This window comes from Dipodomys spectabilis, unplaced genomic scaffold (genome assembly GCF_019054845.1).
Source record: "Dipodomys spectabilis isolate Male_0828 unplaced genomic scaffold, ASM1905484v1 ptg000018l, whole genome shotgun sequence".
Classification (NCBI taxonomy): Eukaryota; Metazoa; Chordata; class Mammalia; order Rodentia; family Heteromyidae; genus Dipodomys; species Dipodomys spectabilis.
Genome location: NW_024870695.1, coordinates 11,481,106 through 11,506,368, shown reverse-complemented (window position 1 = coordinate 11,506,368; position 25,263 = coordinate 11,481,106). Strand labels below are relative to the sequence as shown.

At 51.1% G+C, this 25,263-nt stretch overlaps 2 protein-coding genes across 3 annotated transcripts in view; both read right to left on the bottom strand.

The window, feature by feature from the left end:
• The window catches only part of LOC122102367 (keratin, type I cytoskeletal 15), an 88,058-nt gene extending 73,675 nt beyond the window's left edge, over positions 1-14,383 (bottom strand). The window contains exons 1-6 of the mRNA XM_042673050.1: positions 13,859-14,383; positions 13,352-13,434; positions 13,043-13,199; positions 12,790-12,951; positions 12,546-12,671; positions 12,025-12,245 (exon numbers count right to left, since the gene is read on the bottom strand). Of these exons, the coding sequence (XP_042528984.1) occupies positions 12,025-12,245; positions 12,546-12,671; positions 12,790-12,951; positions 13,043-13,199; positions 13,352-13,434; positions 13,859-14,383 (1,274 nt within the window). The remainder of the gene's footprint in view (positions 1-12,024; positions 12,246-12,545; positions 12,672-12,789; positions 12,952-13,042; positions 13,200-13,351; positions 13,435-13,858) is intronic.
• Positions 14,384-20,087: 5,704 nt separating this feature from the next.
• LOC122102413 (keratin, type I cytoskeletal 17) lies at positions 20,088-25,263 on the bottom strand. 2 transcript variants are annotated; one of them, XM_042673119.1, is made up of 8 exons: positions 24,765-25,263; positions 23,681-23,763; positions 22,861-23,017; positions 22,072-22,233; positions 21,429-21,554; positions 21,120-21,340; positions 20,975-20,997; positions 20,088-20,277 (listed from the first exon to the last, which is right to left on the bottom strand). In XM_042673119.1, the coding sequence occupies exons 1-8, from the start codon at positions 25,194-25,196 to the stop codon at positions 20,183-20,185; spliced, it is 1,299 nt and encodes a 432-aa protein (XP_042529053.1). In that variant the 5' UTR covers positions 25,197-25,263; the 3' UTR covers positions 20,088-20,182. The 2 variants fall into 2 exon arrangements, with proteins under 2 accessions (XP_042529053.1, XP_042529046.1); XM_042673112.1 differs by lacking the exon at positions 20,975-20,997 and having other exon boundaries at positions 20,183-20,327.

The window sequence follows — 25,263 nt, the reverse complement described above, 5'->3', positions numbered from 1 at the left end:
TGGCACTGAGACCCTTGAGCTCCATCCTGAGCACATGAGGACATGAGGATGAAGGTTCTAAGCTGGGGAAGTGGCCACACTTGGATGTGTTTTCTCTGATGTCCTCATGGAACACGCTTGGGGGGAGAGACAGAAAGAGGAAAACTCATAAGGAAGATTTGCCATTATGTAGACACAGGAGGCTGTTGACTCAGACTTCTCAGCCTCTCTACTATAGCTCCCTATGGTGCCTGGGGGAGGAGAGAGGGAGGCTAATCAGTGTCTCTCACAAAGTAGGTGTCTGGCAGGTTAATTTGTACTCTCCTCTGGAGGGAGGAGCGGGGTGGAGGACAATCAAACCAAGAGCTTTTCCTGTCCCATAGGCTGAGGGGAGCCTGCAGCAGGGGAGCTGCCTGGGGAGGGGGTGGCATGAAGAGGCTTCTAGGAAGGGCACACTGACTCAGGGTTTGGAGCAGGAAGAGCTCTAGAGGGTGGGGTGGGGAGGGCCTTCCCAGGCAGGGGCGTGGCTGTGAGAACTCCACACCATCAGGTGAGTAGCTGGAGAGTCAGCACCTAGGTCCGAACAAATGGCTGTGTCAGAGAATCCCAAGCAGCTATGACCCAGGGACAGAGACAGAGGGAGGGAAGCCAGCCCCAGTTCTAGTTCTTAGCTTCAAAGGGAGATCCAACCTCTAACAGCTCATCCACTCTCCCAGACTGAGGGCTGTTAATGCAGGATCAGGGAAGAAGCAGGAGCCTCCCCAGCCAGAAAAGTCAAGGGTTCAAGTCTGCCCCGCCCCCCCACACCATGGACCAAGCCAAGAGATCTTAACAAGACACTGAAGTCCCCAAGCTTTGGCTTCCTAACAAGCAAAGGACAGACAGTTCCTCCCTGGCAGGATTCTTGAGAGGAAGGGATGGCATTGGTGATGGTAGTGATGGTGATTGTGAGCATACTGTGTGGGGTGGGGTAGAGTGGTGGGGTAGTGGGCAGTGGGGTAGTGGGGGTACATGGAGGGATGGCAGGATCAGAGGTACTGGGGTGGGGAGCTGGGGGAGGTGACAGAAAAGGCAGATGTAAAACTGACATCCATCTCTGTGGACTAAGCCCTTCCAACAATTAATAGACTGTTTAACACAATGAATTGGCGGAAGCTGAAATGGGATTGTAAAGGGAGAGGGGAGTGGGGGGGAGGCAGGCAGCAGGGAGAATGAATGAAAAAGGGAACAAGAGACAAATACAGCCAGAAAGGATGACTCTGATCAGGAACCACTTGCACTGGGGCTTGGAATGTGGCTTAGTGGTAGAGTGCTTGACTAGCATCCATAAAGCCCTGGGTTCAATTCCTCAGTTCCATATAAACAGAAAACACCACAAGTGGCTCTGTAGCTCAAGTGGTAGAGTGCTAGCCTTGAGCAAAAGCCCAGGGATGGTGTCCAGGCCCTGAGTTCCAGCCCCAGGACTGGCAAGAGAAGAAGAGGAAGAAGCAGCAGCAGCATTGGACAAACACTTCGATGGACATGTTAAATTGTGGCTTCCCTGCACAACCTTTTCAAGCTCAGAAAAATAAATAAATCAAAGGAAAAGGTACTGACCCGTGTGCATGGTGAATCAGGTGCCTGTGTTAGTGAGGAGGCTTTGCACAGAACAGGCAGCTGCCCCTCTGTGGTCTTGCTGCTGCCAGAATCCAGTGAGGGCTGGGGGGGGCGGGTGGGTGGACAGTCAAGTCAACCTTCTCCAAGGATTAGCATCGAAGCAAAGCTGTTCTCTTTGAGTCTTGCTCTATGCTAAACAAGTTCAAGAACTTTTTGTTCCTTTTCCTTTTCCCTTTCCCTAGTACTAGGGGTAAAAGCCAGGGCTGTGGGCATGCTAGACAAGTGCTCTATCACTAAGTTACAACTCCAGCCCTTTGGGGTTTTTTGGGGGGGGAGGAAAGGGGAAAGTGTCATTACTAGAGCTTGAACTCAGGGTCAGTACCCTGTCCCTTAGCTCTTACACCCAAGGATGGCACTCTACTGCTTGAACCACATCTCCACTTCTGGCTTTTTAGTGACAACACCAAACGGTTTCCTCCAAGGAAACTTTTGTTCCTTCCTCCACTACAAAGCCAAGTCCTCTTATGGCCAGCAGAGGAGCGGAAGCCCACACTATTTAGTTCTTTGTAAGTTCCAGCACCCAGAGGAAGCAGAGGGAAGGGAAGACATCAGCCAGTGCCAAGCTGTTGGGAAAGAGCTTTGCCCTTGTGGGCATGGACCACCTCCACACTGGAGATGCCAGGAGGAGAAGTAGGACTAAGAGCACCTCTCCTTTGTGGCTGCTGCTAGGATACACGTTGCTAAGACTGCAGGTGGCTCCTAATTTATGGCTCCAAACCCAGCACACCTGGGACATAGCTGCCTTAAGCAAACTTGAGCTGAAATGGACTGTTAATGCTATCATTCTTTTTGTTTCTTTTCTTTTTCCTGTGCCCATGTTCTCCTTGGCTCTCTTTTTTTTTTTTTTAACTCAAAGCTGACACTCTACCATTTGAGTCACACCTCCACTTCCTGCTTTTTTGGGTGTTGGTTAATTGGAAATCAGAGTTTCCTGGAATTTCCTGCCTGGGCTGGCTTCAGACTGCAATCTTCAGATCTCACCCTCCCAAGGAGCTGGGATTACAGGTGTGAGCCACCAGCTCCCGGCTTAGAACTCAAACAAGAGCAAGGGTCTGTTGCCCAGGGGTCATTCTCACAGCCCATCTACAAGTCATGTACCCAATAGTAAGTTGCTGAGACTTCCTGGACCTCAGTTTCCTTACTTGTAAAAATGGGGTAAATCAGGTGCCTGTGTTAGTGAGGAGGCTTTGCAGAGAACAGACAGCTGCCCCTCTGTGGTCTTGCTGCTGCCAGAATCCAGTGAGGGCTGGAGGGGGCGGGTGGGTGTTACCCAGGTGCTGGTTCAATCCCTATGAAACAAAACCCACCAGAGTCAAATAATAGGTTGATGCATTTTGAGAACTGTCAGAGGGGGAGGGAGAGAGGAAGAGAGCAAGCATTTAGTGGATACCTACTGTGTGCTTTTCCACCCTTTATTCCCTTCAACCCTCCCATGAATCCTTCTCCATAAATGCTAATACCTGGAACTTACAGGTGAGTCTCAGACTTACATGAGGCTCAGACTCATGAGGGATCCCAGGTTGGTCTTAACCTTCCCTCCACTGCTGTCACACCATCCTCCTTTTGTTTCTTTTTGGTTACCATTTGCATATTCATACTATTATCAGGGCACAAAGCAAATTAAAGATCTATGTTTCAAATGTTTTTTTTTCTTTCATGCAATTGTTTCTAACACATTTATAAGATGATTTCTTTGTTGCTTTGTATGTCCCTCCCCCACAGTATAACCCCTGCTTTCACTGTATATGATGTTGGTATAATTTGTGGAGGGGAAGGGGAAAAACAAAACGTTTAAATAGGGATACAGTGGACCTGAAAGACCGTAGTCCCCTAGGATACTTTGGTCAACGGGAGGGCGCCCCAGAAAACTCAGACTCCAGGCCGGGAGATGCAATAAGCAAGAGGAGTTTATTTGACGTTTGCACAAACGGACTCTCTGTCCCGAGCAGACAGGGAGCCCCGAGCAGAGGTTACAAGCCTTTTTAAAAGCAAAAATCACAAGATTAACGCATAACACAAAGCATCCCATGATTGGTCCATTTAACGGTCACCATATACACCAACAATCACTTTGCCACGCGGGAAATTTTGTAACACTCTTTGTAAAATGACTGGCCCATGGTTGGTTTAAGGGGGGTTTACATGGTTACAGGCCTATGATTGGTAGACATTAGGCTTAGCTTGTGGTCTTGCCAGTTGGTCGTTATCTCAAGGTTCTGTCTGGGGAATTTCTAAATGGGAACTGAGGAACACGTACTGTCTGTTTTTTATCTACGACCACTGACCTTGTCCTGGGGCCGGCATCTGGTCTCTGAAACTTCTTAACTCATTTCTGGGAAGGGAAGGGTCAATACTAGCGTAAGCAAGTTTACAGAAGCAGAATCAGCAGTTAGCAAGTTAGTAATGGTAATGGTCAATTTTTAATCTTTCAGACCCATTGCAACAATGAGATGTACAATTTCTTATGTCGAAAAACGATCTTTACAACTTTGGTGCGGGGGGGGGGGGGGGGGGAGGGAGGGAAGGGAAGGGGAAACAAAGGAGGAGGCTACAATGCTTGATAAGAAATGTACTCATTACCTTGCCCGTGTAATTGTAACCCCTCTGTACAGTGTTTTCACAATAAAAAAGAAGAAAAAAATAAAGATCTATGTTATGGTAACATAAAAATCCATAGGGGGGAGGAGGGGAGGAAGATGGGAAGGGATGGGAAGGGGAAACAAAGGAGGAGGCAACAATGCTTGATAAGAAATGTACTCATTATCTTTTTTTTTTAAGATGTTACAAGGCAATGTAATTTTTTTTTTTTTTTGTCAGTTGTGGGGCCTGAACTCTGAGCCTGGGCACTGCCCCTCAGCTCTTCAGCTCAAGACTAGAGCTCTACCACTTGAGGCAGCAGCACTTCCAACTTTTTCTGCTTATGTGGTGCTGAAGAATCGAACCCAGGGCCTCATGCATGCAAGGCAAGCACTCTACCACTGAGCCACCTTCCCAGCCCTGTACTCATTATCTTACCCATGTAATTGTAACCCCTCTGTACGGTATTTTCACAATTAAAAAAAAAATCCATAGGCCAGCCAAGCATGGTGGCTCATGCCTGGAATCTCAGCTAATGGGGAGGCAAAGAGAAAGCAAAAAGCGCTAAGGATGTGGTTCAACTAGTACAGAGCTTTGCCCGTAAGAAGCTCTGAGTTCAAATTCAGAAACTGAAAAAAAGGGGGCCAGGTCAGAATATTAGTGCATGCAGCTAAGACTTTTATGAGATTTGTTGTTTTACTGTTTTCTTGCATGCTATTTTTGAAAGAGGCTCAGTCTACAGCCCACGCTGGTCTCAAGCTTCCAGAATTACAGAATTCCCAGAATTTTTCTAACCCCTAAAATTATAGGTGTGTGTCACCACACCCAGCCCTACCATCTACAATCTGTTTTTAATTAAGTCGTCCATGTGGTTTTCAACACATTAATTAACTGATTCTTTGGTGATTAAACTTCTTATTTGATTCTTTTTTGTTTTCTTCCTTTCCTCCCCCTCCATTTGTTTTTTTCAGTGCTTGGCAGCAAATCCAGAATCTCACACAAGGTCAAGTATTCTACCAAGCCCAATTAATGTGTGTTTACCCATAAACACACACCCATACACAATTTTATACCTGTGAAGATGAATGGATGCACTGTTTTAACCCTTCCTCTGTTGCTTGAATTCCCCCTCATCTTCTTTATCTTCTCCCTACATTTACATCATCCCCCATCCCAGTGTGTGTGTGTGTGTGTGTGTGTGTGTGTGTGTGTGTGTGTGTGTGTGTGTGTGTGTGTGTGTGTGTGTGTGTCCTGGGGCCTGGGAGCTACCTCTGAGCTTTTGCTCAATGCTAGTTCTCTACCACTTGAGCCACAGCCACATTTCTGACTTTTCTTGGTGGTCCATAGAAGATGGTCTTGTGAACTTTCCTACCAGGGCTGGCTTTGAACCACAGCCTCAGGTCTCAGCCTTCTGAGTAGCCACCAGTACCCAGGCCTCACACATACACATTTTGGGGTGCTTATGTTATCACACACCCACACACTACATGCATTTGCATGAAGGAAGAGATTGGCTACTGCTTGTTAGGCACAAGCGAAATCAACATATTACGTGTGTTGTTCTACAATTTGCATTATTCTCTCCAGCATCCACAGACATCTCTCCTGGCCATCTGACAAATGTCCAACTTTTTATTTCAACAACTGCTCAGTCCTCCATCAAATGAATAGATCATTATTTATATAATGCCTCTATTACCAATAGAAAAGTTGTTTTCTATTTTCTACCTACACAAATATAATGTAGCAATAAATATTCCTTCACATGTGCCCTTTTTCTGTTGCGTTTTTTTGTTTGTTTGTTTTTGTTAGTCGTGGGGCTTGAACTCTAGGCCTGGGCACTATCCCTCAGCTCTTCAGGTCAAGGCTAGCATACTACCACTTGAGCCACAGCACCACTTCTGGCCTTTTCTGTTTATGCGGTGCTGAGGAATCAAACCCAGGGCCTCATGCATGTAATGCAAGCACTCTACTACTGAGCCTTCTTCCCAGGGAAGAAGGCTTGTTCTTTTATACAGGGGTTCACTGTTGTCCAGGCAAACTTGTTAGCATAAGAGATCTTCCTGCCACAGCCCTCAAATACCTGGAACTACAGGTGTCTGCTACCATACCTGACTCATCTGTCTTTTTATGCTGGTCTTTTGTTCTATTAATTTAAATTTGAATTAAGTCCCATAAATAATTTGAAAACCATCATTGCTATATATTCACACATAATAAGGCCCAAAAGTCTGAGAGAATAAAAACTATAGGGGCAGAACAGTGAGTGAAATGTGTTTCATTTTCCACATTTCTTTTATGTTCTTACACTATTTGATAGATAAAAGCTGAAAGAGGGAAAAGTATCTTTTTTTTTTTATGTGTAACAATCATATAATTGGAGGAAGAAAAGGACTCTTGTGGCTGGGCAGTGTGTTAAACAGGGAGGTGAAAGCAGAAATGGAACCTCTTCTGTCAGGAATAGAGTCTCTGAGCCAGGCATGGTAGTATATGCCTATAATCCCAGCACCAGGGAGGCCAAAATAGGAGTAATTTGAGTTTGAGGGCAATCCAGGCTACATACTGAGACCTTATAAGAGGAAGGAAGGAAGGAAGGAGGGAGGGAAGGAGGGAGGGAGGGAGGGAGGGAGGGAGAGAGGGAGAAAGGGAGAGAGGGAGAGAGGGAAGGAGGGAAGAGAGTCTCCTGAATAGCTTCCATCTTAGGCTTAGCACCCCTTGATCGGCACAAGACCCCTTTCAGGGATCTTACTCAGTTGGGAAGGGTAAGCAGAGCTCCATCTCTCCACAGTACTGACCCACAAAGTCCACTGAAGGACCAGGCCCGGCCCAGAGCTCCACTTCCTTGATGTCTGTGATAAAAGGGACTCGAGCCCTCCAGGGCTCACAAAGTTCTTTGCATTTGCTTCTACAGCTGTTCAGGCATAGCCACCAATGGAGGCTGCCTAGTGCTCACGAGATGAGAAGCTTGCTTCCCAGGGCCTCTAGGAGCAGAGGCTTCTAAACCCCAGCTCTATTCTGAACATCCCTGTGGGCTGGGCACTGGGGGGTGTTGTTGACTAGCAAAACCACAAGCTTCCTTTGTGTTTGTGTTTCAAGGAGCCTTCAGAAGGGCTGGCCACTGGCAGTACAGAGAGAGGAACTGCAGGCCTAAGGAATTGCATCTCTCTACCACCCGCCACCCAGAAACACACTGGGCTTGTTATAGCTGTCAGAAACAATGCACCCAAAGAAAGCAAAACCTTATGAGCTCGCCACTAATTCATTCACATCACTGGCTGCGCCTTACAGGCTATCATTAATTTTTACTCCAGTTATTGTCTTAGCACCTTGTGTAATTATCTAAAACAGTATTTCCCAAACCTTAACACTAACTCAAGCCTAAAGAATCTGAGGGTGCATTCCAAACACACCAGGCCCAGCCTCCTCCTCCCACTCCTCCCGTCTGGGACTTCAACATTGAGTCAGGCAGCCACGAACAAAATGCAGTCTGACTGAGGACTTCATTTGAGAAATGTCAGCAAACAGGCACATCTAGGTGGAAAAGTTGGCTTCCTTATTGAAAAGAAAACACCTTTTTTTCTGCCTTTAAGCTGATGTTTCATTAAAAGGGCAAAACTTGGCAGCTGGGTAGTAGTAGCTCATGCCTATAACCTTAGCTACTCAGGAGGCTGAAGTCTAAAGATCATGGTTCAAAGCCAGCCCAGGGAAGGAAAACCTGTGAGACTTTTATCTCCAATTAACCACCAAAATAAAACCAGAAGTAGAAGTGTGGCTCAAGTGGTAGAATGCCAGGCTTGAGTGAAAAAAAGCTAAGGGACAATGCCTAGGTCCTGAATTCAAGCCACAGTACTGGCGCGCGCACACACACACACACACACACACACACACACACACACACACACACAGAGTAAAATTTGTGTCTGCAAGACACAGCAATGAATAGGAAAAATGTGGTTCTCTTGCTCTCAGCGAGCTTTATTAACTAGCTTCCAGACCCCAAAGAACGTGCCTTGCATTTTTGTTTCTAATCAATTTAGACCTTGCTGTTTGTGGTTTAAATATGGTCTGTGCCACCACTACCTCCCAAAACTCATACAGAAACTCAAACCCTAAAGTCCTATGCTAATGGTTTTACAAGAGTGAAACTTTGGCAGGGGAAACTGCCACCGGTAATCCTAGCTACTCAGGAGGCTGAGATCTGAGAATTGAAGTTCAAAGCCAGCCCAGGCAATAGAGTGCATGAGACTCATATCTCCAATTCAGCACCAAAAATTACAGAAGTAAAGCTATGACTCAAGTAGTAGAATGCTAGCCTTGAGCAAAAAAAGCTCAGGGACAACAAACACACAGGCCCTAAGTTCAAGCCCTAGGACTGGCACCAAAATAAGTAAATAAATAGAAGCATTTAAAAGACACACCTTTGGTACACATGTCTTGAAACAGGCACCGCCATTCTTTGCCAACAGATAAGAAAAGTGACACAACTTATCTTTAAATCAATTTGACAGTACAAACTTGGCCATACAAATGTAAACTTTGTGTCAACCTGGGACCAGTGGGCTCTGCCTCTAGTAACACTAGCTACTCAGGAAGTGGGGGATTCAGATCCCAAAGATCAAGGATCAAAATCAGCCTAGGTAGAAAAGTACATGAGATTCTGTACCCAAAATAACCAGAAAACATAAAAAAAAAACAGGCTGGAGGTGTGGCTTAAGTGGTAGAGAACCAGCCAAGTAAGTGTGAGGCCTTGAATTTGAACCTGAGTACTTCCAAAAACTTAGTAACTACATTTCTAGGAATCTAGCCTAAGAGAACAAAGCAAAATATTTGTGACAGTGGTGCATAGAAAGATGCTCAATGCTGTGCTCCTTTCTATGGCAACAAGAACAAACAGCAGAAACAACAATTAAAATACCTAATACTTTTTTTTTCTGGTCATGGGGCCTGAACTCTGGGCCTGGGTACTGTCCCTCAGCTTCAGCTCAAGGCTAACGCTCTATCACTTGAGCCTCAGTGCCACTTCCAGGTTTTTCTGCTTATGTGGTGCTGCAGAATCGAACCCAGGGCTTCATGCACGTGAGGCAAGCACTCTTCTACTGAGCCACCTTCCCAGCCCCCATCTAACACTTTTAATAACATGGGAAAGTGTGATTTCTCTTATAACAGTCATCAAAACCAAGGCTCATGCTGGGAACTGGTGACTCACACCTGTAATCTTAGCCACTGAAACCAGTAATCTTAGGCAGTTTGAAGCCAGCTTGGAGAGAAAAGTCTGCGGGACTCCTATCTCTAAGGAACCAGCAAAAGGCTAAGTATGGCTGAAGTGGTAGAGCACCAGCCTTGATAGAAAAGACCAAGTGAGAGTGCAAAGCCCTGAGTTTATACCCCAGTACCTACACTAAATAAAGAAGAAAGAAAGAAAGAAAGAAAGAAAGAAAGAAAGAAAGAAAGAAAGAAAGAAAGAAAGAAAGAAAGAAAGAAAGAAAGAAAGAAAGAAAGAAAGAAAGAAAGAAAGAAAGAAAGAAATCAAGGCTCACTGTAGCTCCGTTGAGGAGCACTTGCCTAGTATGTGTGAGGTCCCAGATTCAATCCCCAGACTACAAAAGGATTTTTAAATGAAAAATGGTGTAGACATCCTCTGTTAACTATAGTTATTACAAAATACATAAGCATATTTTGTATATGCACGAGAATAAAAATCTTGTTACCACTGGTTACCTTCAGTGTGAGACTTGGGGTTCAGTCTGAGTGAGTCATAGATGTACCCTATAATCTGGAGGACCGAGTCAGTGATGATAAAAATAAAGGCCAAACAACTAACAATGATCATTCATTGTCAAGTCATGAATCAGGCTCAGCGACCTTAAAGGAGGAACTTGGAGTTTAAGTGGTTTGTCTTCACCTGCTAGGCACCGCGAAAGTTACTGCGTGTGGATATAATTCATAGGGACAAAGAGCAAGAAGATGATTATAGCAGCCAAGTGCTGGAATCTGGAAGAGACACAAAGTAAACTTGGTGCTTGCCCAGGCAGAGCCAGAGAATCAAACAGATCGCACACCCCAGAAAGTCGTTGGACTACACACTACCAGGCTGCTTGGGAAGTAGAGGGCTCATGGAGCAGGAGCAGTATAGGCAGAGAGATGGTGGTCACCATGGCGATGGAGAAGAGATCATAGATGGCAGCTATTTCCTCCTCAGTTAGCAGCTAGGAGCAAAGGATGAGGAAGGAGATGATGAGGAAGGGGAAGGACAGGCTGGAAGGAGATTCCACCATCCACCCTCCATGGCCAAGGGTACCAATGTGGAGAGGGAAAGGATGGAGTTCAGAGCTCAAGCTTTGGAGTCCTTGGGGGTAACACACCTAAACAGACTCTGTAGCCAGGCAGACTTGAATTGGAAGTGAACAAATGCCACTTCCGGTCTGGATGATTTTTTTGAGCAATTGAAGTGAACTTCTCTGAATCTCTGAGGTTGTCAATCCCAAAATTAAGCCTCACCACACCTGCCACATGGGGTCTCTAAGAACAGATAGTGAAAGAACATGTATAGGTAGGAGGCCTCATGTGGTTGCCCACACCTGTAAGCACCTTCCTTTCTTGTATTCCCTGCTATTCCTGCCCACCCCACCCCCACAGTATAGAAGGCTCCTGCAAGACCTGTAAGCTTGTGTGTGTGTGTGTGTGTGTGTGTGCGCGCGCGAGCACACACGCACACAGATACTGTTTTATTTTGTTTTGCTTTGTTCTTACCAGTCCTGTGGCTTGAACTTAGGGCCTGAGCACTGTCCCTGGGCTTCTTTTGTTCAAGGCTAGCACTCTACCACTTGAGCTACAGCACCACTTCTGGCTTTGTTCTGTGTATATGGCACTGAGAAATCAAACCCAGGGTTTCATGAATGCTAGGCAAGCACTCTACCACTAAGCCACCTTCCCACCCCAGATCTGGATTTTGAATTAGGGTCTTGAGCTTTCCTTTAATTTTTTTCACTAAAGGTTGAAGCTTTACCACTTGAGCCACAGCTTCACTTCTGGCTTTCTGCTGGTTAATGAATTTTCTGACTCATGGATTTGTCTGCCTAGTCTGGCTTTGAACCTTGATCCTCAGATCTCAGCCTCCTGAATAGCTAGGGTTGTAGGTGAAAGCCACCATTGCCCAGCCCCTGCTAACCTTTCTGTTTCCTGTGTTTCTCTGGAGCATGGGTGGCACTTTCAACTTTCTTCCCATCAGTTCAAACATGGAGATCACACAGGTTTGCATCAACCAGAAAAATCAGCTTTATTCACCCATCACCAGCAGAGGGGAGGGGAGACAGCTAGGGGCCGCGCTGGGAGAACAGGGTCCTGGCCAAGGCCTCAAGGAGGTGAGGCTGGCAGAAGGGCAGGAGGCTCTGGGAGAGGCCATCAGTTCCTGAAGCTCTGGCTCTGGCTTGGGCTCTGGCTCTGGCTGAAGCTGGATGAGGCCTGCTCCTTTAGGATGGGCCGGGACTGGCGAGAGGATGAAGATGAGGACGAGGAGAAGACTGCAGGAAGGAGAAACAGAGGTGAGTGGAACTCTGGGAGCTGAGTTGGCCACCAGAAGAGGAGACCAGAGGCTCTGAAGAAAGGGACTCTGCGTAGACCCACAGAAACAGGTGGCAGGGTGTCATCCCAGATCCCCCAGGAGACTTACCTTCGCGGGAAGAATAGGATTGACCAGAATGCTGGGAGGAGGAGATGCTGTAGGAGAAAAAGGTGATGGTTACAGGTGCTGGGGGCCTCTGGGGGCTGGGGGAGGAGGCAGGTTATGAGTCTGGATGGAGGGCCCCCACTCACTGGGCATCCTCGCCCTCCAGCAGGCGGCGGTAGGTGGCGATCTCCTGCTCCAGCCTGGTCTTCACGTCCAGCAGGATCTTGTATTCCTGGCTCTGCTGCTCCATCTCGCAGCGCAGCTGAGCCAGCTGCTCCTCCACGCTGCCTATCAGGCCCTGGATCTGGGACAGCTGCATGCAGTAGCGGCCTTTTGTCTCCTCCAGGCTGTTCTCCAGGGATGCTTTCTGTCAATAGAAAAGAAAAAGAAAAAAAAATCAGTGGAAATGAACACTTCTCTCCCTCCAGAGATGTTTCCTGAGAAGAGTATGGCCGTTGACCCATGCACGTGAAATGCTGATTAGAATGATGGAGAAAAGTTATCCCACTATTCAGGGTCTTAATTTCTCCATCTCTATTTGGGTATTGTGATCCCTCAATCCCACTCTAGAGAAAAGAAAGGTGAGATTGGATGGTGGCCATGTGGACCAGGGATGGTGGCCATGGCTGGTGATTTGGGGATTCCCGCCGGGGTAGATCCTTCCTACCATGCTGAGCTGGGACTGCAGCTCGATCTCCAGGCCCTGGAACACTCTGCGGAGCTCAGTCACCTCGCTGCGGCCACTCTGAATGAGCTCACTGTTAGAGGCCACTTCTTTGTTCAGCTCCTCGGTCTGTGAGAAGAGAGAAAAGCACAGGTGTGAAGCTCTCCAGAACCTCCCTTGCTGGGAGTCCTGCAGGATTGGGGGACAGAGGCCGGGGAGAGGCTGTGGGAGAGTATGGAGGCCACACCTTGCTCAGGAACCAGGCCTCAGCATCTCTGCGGTTCTTCTCTGCCATCTGCTCATACTGATCACGCATCTCATTCAGGATTCGGCTCAGATCCACACCAGGGGCCGCATCCATCTCCACATTGACATCGCCGCCGGTCTGACCCCTCAGGGCAAGCATCTCCTAGGCAGGAATAAGAAGGGGGTGATCAGATCAACTGAACCCTCTCTTGGCTCAAACCAGTCTGCCAACCCAAAGCCGGCAGCCACCTCACCTCCTCGTGGTTCTTCTTCAGGTAGGCCAGCTCCTCCTTCAGGCTCTCAATCTGCATCTCCAGGTCAGCTCTGGCCAGAGTCAAATCGTCCAGCACCCTTCGCAGCCCATTGATGTCGGCCTCCACGCTCTGCCGCATGGCCAACTCATGTTCATACCTGGGAAGACAAAGGTAAGAGTCTCAGGTGCCATGCTTGAAGCTTCCAAAAATTAAAGTCTGTTGACCCTCCCAGATGGACAGCCCCGATCTTTTGTCCCCTGCCCTGTGCCCTCTGCCCTCTGCCCTCAGCTCAGGATGCTGGCTGCTTACTTGGTCCTGAAGTCATCCGCCGCCAGCCTGGCATTGTCGATTTGCAGAATGGGCTGTGCATTCTCAATAGTGGCTGCAATGATCTAGAGTGGGAACAAAAGGACAAGGGATCTAATTAGCCAAGGACTCTGCTGTTTGAGGGTGAGGACAGAGGGGGCAAGTCCGGGGGTCTTCTGATTCACAGGTCAGCTCAACTATTGTAAGGCGCCCTCTCCACCTATCTCAGGCTGGATAAGGAGGTAGCCATCTCCCACCTCCCCCAATCCAGCCCAAGGCTAGGAGCTGAGCATGCGTGCAAAGAACCCTCACAGGAAGGGACTTGGAGCTCCAGTTTCAGCCTAGAAAGAGATGTTGAGCCAGGGCTGTCTGCCCAAGTCACCCTGGCCACTCCCCCAAGGCCTCTCAGTCTTCTTGTTTGGAAAATAGTATATCTAGAAAGAGATTACCTAAGGTCCATGGCAGACCATGCCTCTCTCAGCACCCTGTCCAGCAGAGCCACCTACCCACCTTGCTTCTCAGATCCTCAATGGTCCTGAAGTAGGGGCTGTAGTCTTTGATCTCATTGGGCCGTTGCCTCTGGTACCAGTCTCGGATCTTCACTTCCAGATCAGCGTTGGCCTCCTCCAGGGCACGCACCTTGTCCAGGTACGTAGCCAGCCGGTCATTGAGGTTCTGCATGGTCACCTTCTCACTGCCCACCAAGAGCCCATCGCCACCACCCAAACCACCACCAAGGCCACTGCCAAAACCAAAACCACCACCAAAGCCGGCACCAAATCCTCCACCAAAGCTGCTACCTAAAGCCCCTCCAAAGCTGCTGCTGCTGCTGAAGCCACCGCCATAGCCGCCCCCCATCCCGCAGGCTCCCCCGGAGGAGAAGCGGGAGGAGGTGAGCGACAGACCCCCGTAGGTGCTGGGGGCCCTGCAGGAGCCTCCAGTCAGGACAGAGGAGATGCGGCTGGAGCCGCCACCGATGCCACAGGAGCCCTTCATGGAGCTGGAGGAGGTGAACTGGCGGCTGCAGGTGGACATGGTCCCAAGGAGGAAGGAGAGTGAGCAAGCGAGTTGGCAGACAGAAGCAAAAGGTGCTCAGGGAGACGGAGAGAGGATGCTGTGTCTGCCTGGAGCCGGAGATCCTTTATATACACCTGGGGAAGGCGGGGCCCTCCCGCTGCTGACTCCAGCATTTCAGCACTCTGGCCCCGCACAGACGACTCTGGCTTATTCAGCCCAGGGTGGACTCCGTTTGCTGTATGCTGGCTCAGAGTTCCCACCCAGATTTTGGGGGTGTGGGCCGAGAGAAAAACACACATACCATAGAGTCTGTTAGTGAGTCAGGCTGGGTGACCAGGAATCATTTCTCATTCCTGGAACTGGAGGGAACAGTGGAACCTTGGTGCTAGCAGCTCGATGGCAGTCACATCCCCAGGCAGTGAGTCAGCCTGTCCAAGGGACAGCTTGCCCCATGCTCAGAACGTTGCCTGAAAGAGGCCTCGGGGATGTCATCCTGGGCTACGAGGTCCCACCTACCTCTACTCTCCGATGCCCTACACAGGGTCCTGTGCCCCCGTGCTCCCCAGGAGGCACAGCTCCTCCCCCCCCCATCACCCTTACTGGATCAGGGCACCCAGATGGGGTGGGAAAAAGTCCCTACCATCCTGCTCTGAATATTATACATGAGCCTTGGTCTCTCCATGAGCCACAGAACTTTAGTCCTGACCTGTGTTCCCAATAGCTTTCTCTCATGCCCACAGAGTCTAGGTGGGCTTGGCAACTTCATACCTTCAGTTGAAGTGACCTGGAGGGTTCTCTGGTCCTCTGCCCGGCTCAGGCATCGCACTGAGTTCCTGTACTGTGTTTGTGACACAGTTCTGTAAGGTGGGTACGCGGTGAGCATCATTCCCACCACTGATTCACAGATGACAGTGGGGATAAAGGAGAGCAGGTGGGCTTCCAAACACACCTCTGCCTGTGCCTGTCCTCCATCCTGAACCTCCCTCTGCGCCTCTCAAATTCACATGCTTTTCTTGATCCTTCAATTACCCTGCAAGTGTAGGAGAAACCAGAACGAGGTGGTGGTTGGATCAAAAGCACTAGCCTTTAAGCTGCCACTGTGGGACTCTTTGGGCTCCCGGGGTGCCTTGCAGTAGGTGCCAAGTTTGTCTAATTCCCCACCACTCCCCTCAGAGCGTGGGACTAACTCTGCCATCAATGAGTTCGGCCTCCATATTAGGCCTGAAAGCCCACCCAGCACTGACAGCTAGAAGGAGAATTGGGAGATGTAGGCCCAATGGCTTCTTTGGGTACTGCAGGATGGTCCACAGTGCCAGCGTCTATCCTTGTCCTGTGGAGCCTCTATCCTTGACCTGTGGAGCCTCCATGGAGGTTGGAAGAGTTCAGACAGCTTTGTCTGAGCTCTGCTGAGGATCTGTCTTAATGTCACCTTCCTGCCTGCCACATCTCATACAGTCCTATCAGCACTCAGTCCAGAGGTAACAGCAGAGTAGAAGCATGTGATTTTGGTCTCAGACCTGAGAGAAAGCAAGTGATACTCCCCACCCCTGAGCCCAAATATGGGCAGAGGGACCCCAGCCTCTGGGACAAATAGTCCAGTCTCCAGTTATCAGGATGTGTCTAGAGTTCAGATCTACCCATGGATCAGTCACCCTCAGGACTGGAAACGGCCCTCAAGGCTACCAATGCCACTAGACCCCAACCAGAGAGTGAAAGACTTGCCCAAGGTTGGATATCACAGATGTACACAAGTAGAAACTAGAACTTGGGCTGGGAATATGGCTTAGTGGTCGAGTGCTTGCCTAGCATGCATGAAGGTCTGGGTTCAATTCCTCAGTACCACATAAACAGAAAAAGCCAGAAATGGATCTCTGGCTCAAGTGATAGAGAGCTAGCCTTGAGCAAAAAAAAGCTCAGGGACAGTGCTCAGACCTTGAGTTCAAACCCCAGGACTGGCAAAAAAGAAAAAAAGAACTTGACTCTGCCTGCCGAGCCATTGTTCATGCCAACTCACCCTGGGGTCTCTGGAACTATTTATCCTCTGTCCCAGTATACACACATACACTTGCAGGGGAGGGGAGCCGCAGGTACGTACATATGTACGCACGCACGCGCGCGCACACATACACACACACACACACACACCTCCATTCTAGGGCAAGTTTGGAGGATCATGCACAGCCCAGCAGGGAAGGCTTGTGGGGGGGGGAGGGGTTTGCATGGCCTGAGAAGGCAGGAAGTTGCTCACCAACCCCTCAAACTCCTCAGCCACCTAGATCAACCTAGATCACCATGTGCATAGCACTATGGGTGAGGTGAGGGAGACCATGACAGAGTCCAACCTTAGAAAAACGTATTTGTCCCCGGAGAGAACCCCATGGCCAGGAAGACAGACTGTTGAAGTACTTGCCGCCGCCACCCCCAGTCCTCACCACAGGAGGCTGCTAGAAAGGTGTTACCCCCTAAGTCTCCTCTGCACAAGGAGAGACTGCCCTCTTCCTCCTGGAATAGGAGGCTACAGCCGGACCCCAGGCAGAGAAAGAGTGTGGGACAAGTCCTCGGTGACTGCGACATGTATCTGTCCTGAGATTGTCAGGACCAGGACCACAAAGCCAAGGCGGGCAGGGGGCACAGACTCCTTGCCAAAGAGCTGGCGCTCCTCCCTGCAGCGGAGCAGTGGAGTCTTCCTCCATCCCTCCCCCACACCCCTGAGCCCCGCCCCTCCTCAGGCATGAGGTCATGTCACACTCCAGTTGGCTGGGAAATATCATTGGCCAACACCAGGCATCAATGCACACACAGTGATTCTCAAACCTGCCCTGCATCAGCATTGCCCAGGACAAGCCTGGTCGTGGGGCTGTTTTACAAGCTCCCTAGGGGATTCCCAGGCTGGGGTGGCTAGAGGCAGCTCAGGAAGGCTGAGAGATAGAGGCACTATGACAGAGCCATGCATGCGTGCATACACACACACCTGGCAGGAGACCCCCAGGCTCCTGGGTAACAGGGAGGAAGAAGAAAACTGTTGAGCCAGAACAAAGCCACCTAGAGCTTTGTCCACGCAGGGAACTATGACTAGCCCTGGGCTCTGAGCTCCAGGCCTTCCCCAGGTATTTAATGCCCCTCCCCCATTCTGTGTGCAGAGCTGTTACTGTCCCTGCCCCTCAAGGAAGGCCCAAGGTTCTATCAAGCTCTGTTTTTGGGGACAGAACAGTCCTGCCTCTGGTCTCTCTGTTTCCCTTAGGTCCCCAGGGAATCCCTGCTTGCTGCAGTCCCCACCACATCCATCTTCCTGTAGAAACACTTCCAGGTCAGCCCCTACCAGGGCGGGTTAATGGTAGAGAAAATGTCCAGGGCCAGCCGAAAAGGGAGTCAGAGCTATCTCCGTCACAGGGGAGTGAATGACGCCGTTGAAGGTTAACATTAACCAGGCTGTCCGACGTGGATGTGAGCAGAGTAAGCATGGATGGACAGCAATGCCCCCTGCATGGAATCCCACCACTGATTCCCCAATCCAGGCACAGGCATGGGTCCCAGTAGCCTAGGGCTGCTTGTAATGCCAGAACAGAGCTATCAGAGTTCCTAACACTGTGCCTTGAGGATCCCTGGCCCTGGTAGACGCTTTATTCTGGCACACTTTGTGGAGAAGAGCTTCAGTTCCAGCCGAAGAGCTCAGCTAAGACATTCTGACCCCCTCTTCATGCACCTCTATTTTATTGTATTTTGCCTGTTGTAGGGCATGAACTGGGGGCCTGGGCACTGTCCCTAAGCTCTTTGTCCTCAGGGCTACTGCTCTACCACTTAAGCCACAGCACCACTTCTGGTTTTGAGTAGTTAGAGATAAGAGTCTCACGGGGGCTTTTCTGCCCAGCTGACTTTGAACCATGATCTTCACATCTCAGTCTCCTGAGTAGCTAGGATTATAAGCAGATGCTACTGACGCCTGATGCCCCTATTATTAAGAGTGGGTCCCCACAATGTCGCCAGAAGACAGACAGCCTTCCCTGCAAATGACAGCAACCATGGCAGAAGTTAGAGTTTGGGCAGCTTTTGTCATTTCAGAGTGGGATCCACTGTCTGCCCTCCCTCGCTCCACCCTCCTGACGCCCAGCCTCCAAGAGAAGGATTGACTCATGGTTCCTCATAGCCTCAGTGTCCCCATCCACACAATGGGGTGCCTCTCCCCAGACTCTCCCTGCTTCCTAGGACCATGGTTCAGATAAATGAGCTCACCTTCCTCCAGGATGAGCCATCCTAGCCTAGGGCTGGTTCTTCAGGTTGGGGCCGGATGTGCCAAGGGGGCTGGGGAAACCTGACTCCTTCCTGCCCCCATGCGAGCTGCAGAACCATCCTCGCTGCCAGGCAACTGAGAGGCCCCAGCACTGATAGTACAACGCTTGCCCAGCTCTCTCAGCTGCAGCCAGCCCCTCGAGTGGAAGTCACCCTTCCAACATCAGGGCCTCTACTTCTCATCCTATACTGTGCCTTTCAAGGTCCAGTGTGGGCCTGGGACCCCCTGAAGTCTCCATATCTCCACTACAGCTTCCCCAGGTCCCCAGACTCCATGATGCCAGGAGCTCAGGGAACTCAGGCATTCCTGCCCACCCCCCCCCCTGCCTTCCAGGCACATGAAAGGCAGGTGTGTGTAGTAGGGCACAGATCTGAATACACACACACACACACACACACACACACACACACACACACCACGCCCTGCAATGCTTTGGGATGGGAGCACCCTACTCTCATTTATCAGTTTCCTCAACCCTTCTCCTTGAAGAAAACCAGGAAGGAAGCTGCCCTGCCCACTGGCTTGCAGATTTACTAGAAAGAAGATGTCTGGGCACCAAACTCCTCCCTGACTGTTCCCTGCAGCCCCCTCACCTGGCACCAGTATGACGTGGAGCTCCTACTCCAAGGGTTCTGTGTGTGGTTGGGACAGGAGACCCCTCCTCCTCCACTTCCCCACCACGCCGTTCCCCACCTCCTCTTAGGAGCCCTACCCCCCAGACAGGAAGTCCAAGGAGGCCAGCTGGCCGGGAAAGTGACTCTGCTCCCTGGCACGGCCACTTCACAGGGTCCCCATTTCTCCCCATCCCCAGAGACCCCACACACACACCTTGTCTCCCACACCTGCTAAGCTACATCCTTCCCAGGAGCACAAGCTTTGTTTTCTGCTCCTGGGGATGGGGGCCATAGGACCTTTACCTCTTAGGAAATCCTGAGACCCCTTGCAGAAACTGGGCTTTTGATTCTGCCTACCTCCCCCCACTGCTCAAACTCCCCTCTTCTCTCCATCTCAACCCACCTTGCCCCTCTGGGGAAGAAGCAAGGGATCACATGAGTCATCGCTCCTGCACCCCAGATCTTCCTCTCCATTTATGGCTGAGAAATGAGGCCCCACAAGGGAAAGAGACCATGCATCTGCCAGAGGCCACGGTGCGACTTAGGGGACAAGAACACACCACCTAGGACCACCGCAAGGCTTGGACCATCCTTAGGACCGCCTCCCATGACTTACTCTCTATATCATGTAAGCTGACCCCTGACCTCGTGTCAGTCCTAGTGAGTGTCCAAGTTCTGGCTCCCCTCATCCCTGTTCCATCCCAGTTCGCCCAAGGTCACTAACAACTTCTGTATTCAAGACAGGAAGGGAGTTCGCATTGAGTCAAACAAGCTTTATTGGAGTTGAGCAGGGGAGTGTGGGGAAGGGACTGGAACAGAGGGCTGAGGCTGGAGAGGCCAGAGGCTGCAGGGTAGAGGAGAGCAGCCACGTCCCTGCCACCTGGGGGTGGGGGATGGCCAAGGGGAGCCGAGGCCTCAGCGGGTGGTCTGGTGGACCTGCTCTCTGGAGGAGATGACCTTGCCATCCTGGACCTCTTCCACAATGGTGCGCACCTGGCGGGTGGTCACGGCTGCAGGAGAAATAGATGCATGGAGGAGGGCAGACCCCAAGAGAGCCGTGCTCAGTCCCCAGGCCCCTGGGTAGAGGACCACTACCTCTCCCAGTCTCTCGAAGCCGCTGTTATCTCTCTGATGGCCCCTCAGCATTGTATCCACATCCCTGCTGCCTTTGGCCCCCTCCTTCCCCTGGAGTTTCATGGATCTTGCTGCCCCCAGATGGTTTATTTGCTTTAGACTCACTCAATGTGTTGCATCAAATGGATTCTATCTTCTTCTCTCTGCAGTCTCCCAATCTCCCCCACCCCCAATCATACTAGGATTTAAAGACAAAAGACCATGTCCCCTTTCTCTTATCAAGATAGCATCCCAGAAATAAAATCACTTTTGGCAATCTGGCTCAAAAGCAAAGGCTATAAAGTGTCAGGTTCCCCAGTCTCCAGAGCTGGGACCATGTCTCCTCCATCGGACTAAGATCTGCAGGGTAAGGACCAGTTTTCAACCCCACCCCCTCATCAAACCAGACAGTCTCTTTCCTTTGATCCTTTCTCTGAGCCTCAGCCCCTCGTCCTTCACAGGTCCATTCCCTGACCACTGCGTAGGACCAACCATCACTGCCTGGAACTTCTTGGAGACCGGTGTCCCAGAAAATGGGAAGATGGGCTTCCCACCCCACATACACCCCCAGGCCTCAGCCTCCATGATACTTACGTTCTTTGGGCTTGTACTGCAGGCTGCAAAATAAAGGAAAGGAAAGAGAAAAGAATGGAGAGGTTAAATATGGGTCTGAGAGTCCCTTCCTTTACTCCAAACCGTGTCCCCCTCCCCCCAACCTTGGCCCCAAGCCCCAACTCACTGGGCATCCTCGCCCTCCAGCAGGCGGCGGTAGGTGGCGATCTCCTGCTCCAGCCTGGTCTTCACATCCAGCAAGATCTTGTATTCCTGGTTCTGCTGCTCCATCTCGCAGCGCAGCTGAGCCAGCTGCTCCTCCACGCTGCCAATCAGGCCCTGGATCTGGGACAGCTGCACGCAGTAACGGTTCTCTGTCTCTGCCAGGCTGCCTTCCAGGGATGCTTTCTATGGAAGAGCAGAAGGGGTGGTCAGTGAGGGTGGCAGTGGCCTTCCCAGGTGCTGGACTCAGCTCTGAGCGTAGCAGCATCCCTACCATGCTGAGCTGGGACTGCAGCTCAATCTCGAGGGCCTGCATGGTGCGCCGGAGCTCGGAGATCTCACTCTTGCCGCTCTGTACCAGCTCACTGTTGGTGGCTACTTCGCGGTTCAGCTCCTCAGTCTGCAGACAGGACACAGGACAGGGGGTGCATGAGCCTGGATCCCTCCCCCCAATTCAGATGCCCACTCAGCATCCAGGTAAGCATCTTGGCCATCTCCCCAGGCCACTGTTACCTTCCTGACCTCCCCTGGGCCTATCCTGCCCTCTCACCAACTTGCCACAACCCAGGCCAGGAACTCATCCTTTGAAAGGTTATGCTTAATCTCTACCAGTGGGAGGCATAGAACCAGCCAGCTAGGACAGGTAGCCTGACCCTGATGCTAGTTCCTGACTTCTCGAGAGAAGTGGAAAGTCCTGGAAGTTTCGTCCTTCTGCCTTTATTTCCTTTCTCCCTACCCATCCTCAAACCCCAGCTTTGGCTCAGTCCCAGGTCTGGTGATACAATAAACAACTCTGACCCCTGGGGTTCCATGGGGCTCACTGAGAATGGAGAGTCCCCAGGCTGCTAGGCAAGGGGTACGGTTGGAGCTCAGACCCCTGCATCCTATCTCTGTGGCCTGCAACAGACAACCCTCACCTTGCTGAAGAACCAATCCTCGGCATCCTTGCGGTTCTTCTCTGCCATCTTCTCGTACTGGTCACGCATCTCAGAAAGAATGCGGCTCAGGTCCACGCCAGGGGCTGCATCCATCTCCACATTGATCTCACCACCCACCTGGCCTCTCAGCGCATTCATTTCCTGTGGCAAGGGACACATGGTGTGGGTAACCTGGGCTTGTCATGACCTCTCACTCCCAAGCCTACACACACACACACACACACACACACACACACACACACACACACACACACACACACACACACACAACTCTTGTTCCGCCCAGCCTCTTCCTTGACCTTCCTAAGGATTTTTGTTCATATTCCCTACATGGACCCTGACAGCACCATGCGACTGTGCATCCATCAGTAGATTGAGATCTCTCCAAAGACACAAAAAATCAAATTCCTAGGTTTTTGTCCCTGAAATTTTCTGCCCAGTCTTGAAACTTCTATGTAAAGCCCAGATTGGAGGGTTGCATTTGACCTCTTCAACTGTCTGCTGTCATTGTGAGGGAGGCCCAGACCGGTAAGGAGGCCTTCAAGGGCCCTGGGACATCCCCTGGATGCAGGGTGTATGTGTGCCATGGTCGAGCCCTCCCTGCACACCAGCTCTGGATCACAGGGTCAGGGCACTGCAGACAGGCTAGCCTTGTCAGCGTGACTAATGCCAGCATGCCTTCTCTGCTCACAGCTCCTACTGCATCCTAGCCCCAGGGACTTGCCACCCACTCCTCAAACTCTTTGACCTGCTGTCCCAGCAGCTCACCTCCTCATGGTTCTTCCTCAGGTAGGCCAACTCCTCCTTGAGATTCTCGATCTGCATCTCCAGGTCGGCTCTGGCCAGGGTCAGCTCATCTAGTACCCTGCGCAGCCCGTTGATGTCGGCCTCCACACTCACACGCAGAGCCTGTTCTGTCTCAAACCTGCAAAGGGAGCCAGAAGCTTCAGTCTGGCCTGCTTGGATTTACAGGTCCAGATCATGGCTCCTAAGTGGGAGTCAGTGTTTCATGCCTATAATCCTAGCTACTCAGGAGGCTGAGGTCTTAGGATCATAGTTCAAAGCCAGTCTGAGCAGAGAAGTATGTGAGAATCTTATCTCCAATTAACTAGCAAAAAAAGTCCCAAGTGGAGCTGTGGCTCAAGTGATAGAGCAACTAGCCTTGAGCAACAAAGCTAAGAGACCGAGCCCAGGCCCTGAATTTAACCCCCAGGACTGATTTCCTAGTTTCCTGCCTGCTTTACTTTTTTCCAGGGCTCTAAGGACTCGTGAGGGAGGATGCAAAGGCAAGTTTCAGCCCTTGGCTGTGGAACCATTACAAGACAGGACCTCACCATTGGCTTCCTGACCTCTCTGCCTCCTCTCCCTTCCCCCTCCTACCACCTCCCTAAACCCAATGACCTCTAAAACCACTGTGTCTGCTCATCCTGGAAAAAGGGATGGGCTCTTAGTTCCCAGGATTCTTCCCACTCCTCAGACTTGGATCTGTACACATGCAACCAGAAGTCCTGGGCTACAGAAGGATGTCCCTAGCTCCTCCTCCTCCCTGAGCCGGCCCAGTCACTCAAGCCTGCTAGCTGGCACTCACTTGGTACGGAAGTCATCAGCAGCCAGACGGGCATTATCAATCTGCAACAGGATGCTGGCATTGTCCACAGTAGCCACAAGGATCTAGAATTGGGGGGGAGGGGGCACATGAGTGAGCAATCAGATCATTGGATGAGGGGCAGGTTCTGAGTTGTTCTTCCTGACTGGGGACTGGGATGCCACCCTCTCAAGTCCCTCTGCCCATCCAGTCTACACCGTACCACCACTGTTTCCAGAGGCAGACAAGCTGTATGTAGTCTGACAAGCTGACGCCTCTCCTACTGTTCCCATGCACACACACACACATACCAGCCCTTGTCTCTCCACAAAGACCTCCACCACAAGCCAGACTCATTCTGAAAGCAGAGGAGGCAGGGGCTAAGAGAATCAGAGGAGAATGAGAGAATACCCTCAGGGCAGAAGCTATACCAGAATCCCAGAGAGCAAAGGAGAAATAGGGAATTCCTGCTGGTGTGTGTGTGTGTGTGTGTGTGTGTGTGTGTGTGTGTGTGTGTGTGTGTGTGTGTTACAACCCACTGGAGTTTCCCCTGCGAAAGGTAGTTAAAGAAGCCCTCACCAGCAGTAGTTTCGTGTCAGAAGTCATAACCCCTGGGCTCAGGCAGGCAGCCCCACCCTCCAGGGTTTGCCAAGCCCCAAGCAAAGAAAGGTCTGGGGACCCCTGAGATTACCACACACACACACCCTCCTTCCTCACCTCCTAGCAGTACCTTTCAGCCCACTCAAACCTCACCATTCCCCCTCCAAACCCCATTCAGCTGACCCTGCTCCAAAGGAGAGATATCCAGTAGCTAGCTCTGCTGTGAGGCCCCGCCCTCCACACGCATCCTCCTGTCCTCTCTGATACCCCCAGAGGAGGAAGCATAACTCTAAAGGGCCCCATGGGGCTTGTTTGTCCCCACCAGAGGAGGTTGTAGACTCCTGAAGGTCAAGCCAGAGCCAAACTGCCTTTGCCTCCCCTAAAGCACTCTAAATAGGGAGTCCAGGACTCCATAGAGGGCAGGGGATGGCAGAGAAGTTATGCCTCCATCATCCCCCTCCAGCCAGCATCCCAGGGCTGGTCCTACCTTGTTCTTCAGATCCTCGATGGTCTGGTAGTAATGGCTGTAGTCTCGGGCAGGTCCCGGAGCTTGCTTCTGGTACCAGTCCCGAATCTTGATCTCCAGCTCGGTGTTGGCCTCCTCCAGGGCACGGACCTTGTCCAGGTACGTGGCCAGACGGTCGTTGAGGTTCTGCATGGTGGCCTTCTCGCCCCCCGCCAGCAGCCCATCAACCCCCCCAAAGCTGCCTCCATAGCCACTGCCAGAGCCGAAACTGTAGCAGCTGGAGTAGCTACTGCCTCCCAGGGCACTGGCCAGACCACTGGCCGACCCCAACCTGCAGGAGCCAGCGCCTAGGCTGCCCGAGAGCCGGCAGGAGGCACGTGACGAGCCGCCCCCCAGGCCCAAGGAGCCCTTGATGGAGCTGGAGGAGGTGAACTGGCGGATGGTGGTGGTCATGGTAGGCAGAGGGCCTCAGGCACAGAGCAAGAGGGCTCGGGAGGAAGAGAGAGGCGCCAAGAAGCGT